This window comes from Panicum virgatum, chromosome 1N, assembly GCF_016808335.1.
Source record: "Panicum virgatum strain AP13 chromosome 1N, P.virgatum_v5, whole genome shotgun sequence".
In the NCBI taxonomy this organism is placed as follows: Eukaryota; Viridiplantae; Streptophyta; class Magnoliopsida; order Poales; family Poaceae; genus Panicum; species Panicum virgatum.
In genome coordinates this window covers 51,261,530-51,270,111 of record NC_053145.1, presented here as the reverse complement: position 1 = coordinate 51,270,111, position 8,582 = coordinate 51,261,530, and the positions used below count along the sequence as shown (strand labels likewise).

Genomic DNA, 8,582 nt, shown 5'->3' with positions numbered 1-8,582 from the left:
ATACTATTAGATTGTTTGGAAATAATCTAGGTTACTTCCTGCATAAATTGAGAATTTTTTTCTAAATTTCATCCGAAATCAAAATGGCAAATCTGATAATTTTCCGAGAAATCCGATAAACACGTTTCTCGCTGACCTCCGGTTTTTTTTCCTTACCGGTAAGGAAAACCCTGGTCCCAACAGAGAGAAGTGTACATGCTGAACTAATGAGGGAGGTATAAGCAACAGATGCACTGAGAAGCCTGTCAGAGAAACTTTAACGATGTGTTTATTGAGGGAAGACAGATTAAGAACCTGAAGCGTGGAAAGGCCATGATGAAGCCAAGGCCGAGAGAACAGACTTACCAATTGGGCTAAAATATTCTGTTGGCCCAAATTCAGGTTGGGCCGTGAAATGTGACTGTTGACTCACTCGCTCCAAAATTTTGTTGGCCGTGGGACCGGCAACAGAAGCAAAATTTGCAACGTCGGACAGATCAATCGGGCTAAGGTTTTGTGTGAAAGGTGTTGTTCTTCTGTTGGGAAATCTGTAGTTGGTGAAAAGTGAGTCTTTAGAAATACTCTACATAATGTTCATAATGATATCCATAATGTATTTTTTAAAAAAGAAATACATAATAAAACTTATATGGCATGAACTAAAAGGTATATATATTTGTAATGTTCACCCATCAGTAGCTAAAAGCTCCCAAAGTGAAGGGCAATACTTTTGACATCAACATTGTGAAACATTTAATAACTAGAAAAATGAAAGAATAGCTATCCAAGGTAAGCATTGAGCATCCCTTATGCATGCAGTGGCGGAGCCAGGAATTTACGGCTAGGTATGCCAAATTCCTGGCTCTGCCACTGGCTGCTGCTGTGCTACAAAAGGGGCGCCGCCCGTCCTGTCGGCCGCTGCGGCGGCGCCGGCTGCACCTGGCCGCAGGCCGCCGGTGGCTGGCTCCTTCGTGCTGGGAGCCGCAGGGGGCTGGTGGTCGGTCGGAGTTGGGCTTGGGCAGGTTGCCGCCTCGCCGGACGCCGGACGTCGGGCGGGGGGCGGGGAGGACGCGACTCGCAGTCGCAGGAGCAGGACGTGAGCCCGGCAGCGAGCCGCGAGCGTCGATTAACAGGGGCGGGAGGCAGGGGATGAGGGGAATCAACAGGCAGACAGCAGCGACGGGATCAGACGGGACGGAGGAAATCTTGAATACTACACTGATAAGTGGATGGATGTGGATATAGGGTGTTCCTCTTACCTTTACCTTGCTGAGTTGTTGGCTTGCTTGAATTGAAGGGCCGAGGGTGCAGGGATGGTGGAGCACAGGAGCAGTACTCGTCGGCGCCGCTGGCCGCCGGCCGGCTGGTGCCCCCTTCTTCTCGCTGCTGCTGCCTGCTGGGGCGGCGTCGCGGCGAGGGGCCTGCCCGGCTGCCCCTGCCGCCGGACAGGCGGAGGCAGAGGCGCACTGGGGCCGGGCCGGGAGGAGCTGGTGCGCGGATGGCGGCGCCGGGAGGTCGGGGCGGGGGGGGGGGGGGGGGGGGGGGACGGGGGCTCGACGCCTGGAGCTCGGGGCGAGACAGAAGCGAGAGATAAGAGGGATTGATTGTGCCTTTTGCTTTGCTGGGCTTTGGACTGGTGAATTGAGCCCATATATTGTATAGGATAATATACATCTATGAATACTTATTTGTATTTTTCTCTAAATCTTGGATATGCCTTGGCATACAGGGGCATACCCCTAGCGCCGCCCCTGTATGCATGCATCCTCATATGTTGAAACATGTTAAGAGACTAATGGGCTAAAGACCTTACCTGCAGAGTTGAGACCAGTTTTTTTTTAAGCCAGCCACTATACCAAACAAGCAAAAAAAGATGGGTTTTTTTGATTGGTGCCATTACAATTTCTAGAGTTCGGATATATGCCATTACAATTCACCTATTCCGAACGATGCCATTACAATTCGTTTGAACCCTCAAACATGCCATTTTATATGTATTTGATTCTCCTGGACCCACGTGCAGGCTCTGGTATTTTCGTATGGACCAAAATGCCCATGCTGCCTCTCCACCCTCCACTCACTTACTTATGGGCCCCACATGTCAGCTTCTTCTTCTTCTTTCCTTCCCCGGCCACTGTCGCCGCCCTCCACCCCCAGGCCCTAGCGCGCACCCCCCGGCCCTGTGCGCGTGCCGCGGCCGCATCGTCGGAGGTGGAGAAGACGGCGGTCGTCGGAGCGGCGCCGGCGCCGGAGAGTCCGCCCGCCTCGCGCGCGAGGTGACCCTCCAGCGGAGGCGGAGCGTGCGAGCTCCCTCGGCAGCGCAGGCGAGCCCCGAGGCCGCGCCGTTCGGGGTCCACGCCCGCGCTCCACCGCGCCATTCGAGGTCTGCGCCCTAGCTCGGTGTCCTCCATCGCCAGCGCCCCTCCGCCCCGCCGCGCCGCGCCGAGCTCGCCCATGCAGAGCCCCTCCTCCCAGATCCGCCCACGCTCGCCGGCGCCGCGGCCCCGCGCTCGCCGGCGTTGCGGACACGCCCGCTCCTCCCTCTGGCGCTCGCGCCCGCCGCGAGCAGAGGAGGGCGAGTCCGGCGGGCGAGCAGAGGAGGGCGGCGCCGGCGGGGAGGCGCTTGTGGAGGAGGGAGCAGGCACGAGGAGGGAGGACTCACCGGCGTTGGGGAGGTTGAGGGCGTGGGCTCGCCGCCCCATGAGGCAGGTGCAGGCGCCGGCGTGGGGATGAAGAAGAGCAGAGGAAGGAGAAGAATGGAGGGGGGAAGGGGATGACATGTGGGGTCCCGATGTCAGTGAGTGGAGAGAGAGGATTACAACAAGGGCATTTTGGTCTATACGATAATATGGACGTCTGCTTGTGGGCCCAAGGTCGTCGAAGACGTAGAAAATGGCATGTTTGAGGGTTCAAACGAATTGTAATGGCATCGTTCGGAATAGTTGAATTGTAATGGCATATATCCGAACTCCAGAAATTGTAATGGCACCAATAAAAAAACCCAAAAAAGATTGGGGGTGGGGGGGGGGGGGATGATCCCAGCAGCTGAATGGTGACCGGAATTTTGTCCGGAAACCGTTGTTATTTCGCAGCGTTGTGATGGTGATCAGGCAGAGCCTGCGCCTGTCTCTGTTCGCGTTCTTCCCACCCGGGACGACCTCACGAGCGGACGGACGGCGCTGCCCGTGCGAGGCCGCATGCCTTCCTGGCTGGCTCGGTCAACACTCGGCAGCGCGCGGATGGTGAGGAAAAATCTCCTGCTGCTGGCCAGCCCAGACCCCGCGGCGGATGGAGTTGGGTTTGCCAGCCCAGCTACAGCTCCAGGAGACACAGCAGCGACGAGTGTCGTGCGCGCGAGCCTGATGGTCCGCGCAACAACAACCGGGGAAAGAGAGCCCCCCGCGCACACAGAAACGGAGGAAGAGGAGTGGTGGAGTGGCGCGCCTGAACTGGGCGAACCGGCGATTTTCTTACGAGCGGCACACGCAATAATTGCCCCCGCCAACTACCCCAGTTTTCGTTTTCAGGGTTGGTGGCGCTTGTTCGTCCTCCGGCCCGGTCCGGTACCCACTGGCGGAGCCTCTGGGAGGCCTGGCCCCCCCCCCCCCCCCACCCCAAAAAAAAAACATTAATGAGGTTTTGATTTACTTTGCTAGTCCGCTTATTATAAACAACTCATGTATTCATGTTCATCCATGGATCTTGCAGAACTATCGAAAGAGGACCACGTGCAATCATGTCTATTGTTTTTCTTACATTTTGCATCGTTTGACTATAATTGTTGGATAATACGTCGCGACGCTCTCTTTTCATTGTATTCGCTAGCTGTTACTACCTCACCGGCTGTGGAGCTCGCTGGGCACTGTCGCCTGGACATAGGAAGAAGAGCACAGGGCTCCTAAAAGGCTGCAGATAGTCCCTTTGTCGATTCTTTTCTAAAATTTAACTTTGCAAGTTCATAGATTCATAGTTTGTTGCTGATAACTTGATTTTTATGCTAATTGCTACCCTCAAAAACTTAGTTAGCTAGGTTTATATTATTTGATGTCTCACGCATACTTATCTAATACCATCGCCAAACTTTCTCTCCATTGCGCTCTAGGGCGCCATGACATGTGGCACTTAAAGTTTGCCTGTGGTGCGGCATGTCGCCTCTTTGAACTCGAGCCTTCACAAATTGACCCCTTAATATTATCTCACGCTCTGCCCTCGGATAAAGATAAACCTTGGTCGAGAGAGAGAGAGTTCAGTAGCAGGCTAGCAGCAGTAGTAGCCTCTTGTTTAGATATAAAATTCAAAATTTCAAAATTATCACATCGAATGATAATTTTACATGTATGGAGTAGTAAATCTAGACGAAATAAAAAATGAATTGCATAGTTTGCTTGTAAATTGCGAGACAATCTAACGAATCTAATTAGGCTATAATTAGACACTAAATTACTACAGTACACAAGCTCTAATAATAGATTAATTAGACTCATTAGATATTCATCTTGAAGTTTACATACGAGTTCTCCAATTGGTTTTGTGATTAGTCTATGTTTAGTACTTTAAATGTTTACGGCATGCATTTAAACAAGACGAGGTAGAAATCCGATAGAAAGGGACTGAAACATTATTATATACTAATAAATCGATGATGAAAGATTGAAACCAGAAAATTAGAAAGCTTGTTTACTTTGAGATCCAATCCACCCCATCATTCACCAACCATCCCCACTAGGAAAGGCGAGCAAGAGAGAGCAGCTGGCTCACCTAAACCCGCCCACCGGGCGCGCCCGTGCCCCTATTTAAGCGCGGCCTCCCCCGCCGTTTACCTCCAAGAAGAGCACCCTCTCCTCCGGCTCTTCTTCCCAACCACCACCAGTACCACCACCTCCTCCCGACCACCGCGTCGCAGCAATGGCGGGCAACGGCCTGATCGTGGAGAACGACCCGCTCAACTGGGGCGCGGCGGCGGCGGAGCTGGCCGGGAGCCACCTGGACGAGGTGAAGCGGATGGTGGCGCAGGCCCGGCAGCCCGTGGTGAAGATCGAGGGCTCCACCCTCCGCGTCGGCCAGGTGGCCGCCGTCGCCGCCGCCCGCGACGCGTCCGGCGTCGCCGTCGAGCTCGACGAGGAGGCCCGCCCCCGCGTCAAGGCCAGCAGCGAGTGGATCCTCGACTGCATCGCCCACGGCGGCGACATCTACGGCGTCACCACCGGCTTCGGCGGCACCTCGCACCGCCGCACCAAGGACGGGCCCGCGCTCCAGGTCGAGCTGCTCAGGTGAATTCAACACTCCCCCGCCGCCGTCTCGCTCCTTAATTCGCTTGCTGCTCGATCTCCCCCGAGGAGTAGATCAGATCTGTCGACCTCATCCTCCCGGTAATCAATTCCTTGCCTCCGCTGCTGGGACTATACTGGGAGGAGCAGTAGTATTGCACGGTTACGACTCAAGAAGGGCCTCCGACTCCCACCGGGGGCCCACACGCCAGATAAAGGTCCTAGGATTCTTTTGTGGCATGTTCGTTACTCAATCAAGGCGTCCCTTTCTTCTTTTTTTCTTTTTCCTTCCTGAGATTCATGTGCTGCAGCTGCAATCCATGCAAAAAAACGGGAGCAAATCAATGCTCGCCTTCAATACTGAAGCAGACACCTCATGCTGTGCAGGCATGCAGCAAATGGAGTAGTAGTAACTAGTGCAGTAACGTCTAGCAATAGTAACTAGTAGATCAGGATCAGCACCTCACGGTAGATGATGAAGCTTAAGAAACAACCTTGCGCGCCACTGTCACCGCACAGAACCCAGAATTCCAGATCTGCCGCCGCGGCTTTAGACGATGCCCTGGCTCGGCGCGGCGTCTCTTTTGCCCCAGCTGGCGCGCAGGCCTTGCGTGCCCTGCACTTATACCCATACGGCCGGACGACAGCGCGCACGCCGCTCACATGCGCCCAGGGAAAGCGCCGCCCGCGGCTCTGCCGGATGGCATGACATGTTTGCCGGCGCCGGCGCCGGCGGCGTGTGACGAATTTTTTAGGTTGTGGGACGCAGTCAGATGTTTGGATAAGTTTTCCTTTCGTGTAGTCCATGGAGCAGAGCACCACTGATGCCCAAGTAGGCAGACCCAGCCAACGCGAAATCCAAATTGTCACTCAGCAGGCCGTGTTCACTGTTCACCCGTACTAGTCTTTTGGGTTGCTTCAACTTGGCGGTTAACTATTTTGTCGCGATGGGGCCTGGACTGAACCTCCTGAGACTGACGACTGACCATCCTCCGCTGCATGCAGGCATCTCAACGCCGGCATCTTCGGCAACGACCGCGACGGCCACACGCTGCCGTCGGAGACGGTCCGCGCGGCGATGCTGGTGCGCATCAACACCCTCCTCCAGGGCTACTCCGGCATCCGCTTCGAGATCCTCGAGGCCCTCGCCAAGCTGCTCAACACCGGCGTCAGCCCGTGCCTGCCGCTCCGGGGCACCATCACCGCCTCGGGCGACCTCGTGCCGCTCTCCTACATCGCCGGCCTCATCACGGGCCGCCCCAACGCGCAGGCCGTCACCGCCGACGGCAGGAAGGTGGACGCCGCCGAGGCCTTCAAGCTCGCCGGCATCGACGGCGGCTTCTTCCGCCTCAACCCCAAGGAGGGGCTCGCCATCGTCAACGGCACCTCCGTCGGCTCCGCACTCGCCGCCACCGTGCTCTACGACGCCAACGTCCTCGCCGTGCTCTCCGAGGTCCTCTCCGCCGTCTTCTGCGAGGTCATGAACGGCAAGCCCGAGTACACCGACCACCTCACCCACAAGCTCAAGCACCACCCGGGCTCCATCGAGGCCGCCGCCATCATGGAGCACATCCTCGAGGGCAGCTCCTTCATGAAGCAAGCCAAGAAGGTCAACGAGCTCGACCCGCTGCTCAAGCCCAAGCAGGACCGCTACGCGCTCCGCACCTCGCCGCAGTGGCTCGGCCCGCAGATCGAGGTCATCCGCGCCGCCACCAAGTCCATCGAGCGCGAGGTCAACTCCGTCAACGACAACCCCGTCATCGACGTCCACCGCGGCAAGGCGCTCCACGGCGGCAACTTCCAGGGCACCCCCATCGGCGTCTCCATGGACAACGCCCGCCTCGCCATCGCCAACATCGGCAAGCTCATGTTCGCGCAGTTCTCCGAGCTCGTCAACGAGTTCTACAACAACGGCCTCACCTCCAACCTGGCCGGCAGCCGCAACCCCAGCCTGGACTACGGCTTCAAGGGCACCGAGATCGCCATGGCCTCCTACTGCTCCGAGCTCCAGTACCTCGGCAACCCCATCACCAACCACGTCCAGAGCGCGGAGCAGCACAACCAGGACGTCAACTCCCTCGGCCTCGTCTCCGCCAGGAAGACCGCCGAGGCCGTCGACATCCTCAAGCTCATGTCCTCCACCTACATCGTCGCGCTCTGCCAGGCCGTCGACCTGCGCCACCTCGAGGAGAACATCAAGACCTCCGTCAAGAACACCGTCACCCAGGTGGCCAAGAAGGTGCTCACCATGAACCCCACCGGCGACCTCTCCACCGCGCGCTTCAGCGAGAAGGACCTCATCACCGCCATCGACCGCGAGGCCGTCTTCACCTACGCCGAGGACGCGGCCAGCGCCAGCCTCCCGCTCATGCAGAAGCTGCGCGCCGTGCTGGTGGACCACGCCCTCAGCAGCGGCGACGCCGAGCGCGAGCCCTCCGTGTTCTCTAAGATCACCAAGTTCGAGGAGGAGCTCCGCGCGGTGCTGCCCCGGGAGGTGGAGGCCGCCCGCGTCGCCGTCGCCGAGGGCGCCGCCGCCGTGCCCAACCGGATCAAGGACAGCCGCTCGTTCCCGCTGTACCGCTTCGTCCGCGAGGAGCTCGGCTGCGTCTTCCTCACCGGCGAGAAGCTCAAGTCCCCCGGCGAGGAGTGCAACAAGGTCTTCATCGGCATCAGCGAGGGCAAGCTCGTCGACCCCATGCTCGAGTGCCTCAAGGAGTGGGACGGCAAGCCCCTGCCCATCAACTAAGCACGCCAGGCGCCGCCATCCGTGCACCGGTGGTGCATGGCCGGAGGAGGAGGAGAAGAAGAGGAGACAAAAAAAAAAGATACATGGAAAATAAAAACTACACGTGTATGTCCAGATCGTGCCGTCGTTCTTCGATCGTTCGTTGGGGGTGACTTTTGGTTGCATTGCAATTGGTCGACGCATATAGTGTGCGTGCGTGTGTGGAGTTGTTCTTTGTGTAGCTGATCTGCCACCGCCTGCGATTGGCGGGCCAGCGTTTTCTAAGATCCTGTACCGTTGTATTTTGGGGTGAACCGTATGCTACGTACTCAATTCCTTCTTCTGATTATCCTAATAGAATGTTTTGCTCCATTACACTATAATGCCTCATGTTTCTGCTGCATAGGGGTGTCAATTGATAACCCATAGGTGTTCCTTCAACCATCTTTAGTTTAAATTTTTGTACTAATTTTCCAAAATGAGATATCAATTTGAAGAATTAGTACAAAATTTTAAACTAAATAGGATTGGAGGTGCACCTAAGGTCACCAATTTGCACCTCTACTGCTGCAGTTGGTCAGTGCAATCAAATTCATAGCTTCTTGCTTGTA

The 8,582-nt window shown here is 56.4% G+C and overlaps 1 protein-coding gene across 1 annotated transcript; it reads left to right on the top strand.

Moving 5' to 3' along the window:
- The first annotated feature begins 4,775 nt into the window (after positions 1-4,775).
- LOC120656506 (phenylalanine ammonia-lyase) lies at positions 4,776-8,351 on the top strand. The gene is made up of 2 exons (XM_039934611.1): positions 4,776-5,249; positions 6,252-8,351. Exons 1-2 carry the CDS (start codon positions 4,885-4,887, stop codon positions 7,990-7,992), a joined length of 2,106 nt encoding a protein of 701 aa, XP_039790545.1. The 5' UTR covers positions 4,776-4,884; the 3' UTR covers positions 7,993-8,351.
- The last annotated feature ends 231 nt before the right edge of the window (positions 8,352-8,582 follow it).

Bases quoted from the DNA above. Each gene is read 5' to 3' on its own strand.
- LOC120656506 (XM_039934611.1), top strand. From the start codon at position 4,885: ATGGCGGGCAACGGCCTGATCGTGGAGAACGACCCGCTCAACTGGGGC. The intron at 5,250-6,251 runs GTGAATTCAACA...CGCTGCATGCAG, and splicing joins CTCCAGGTCGAGCTGCTCAG to GCATCTCAACGCCGGCATCT.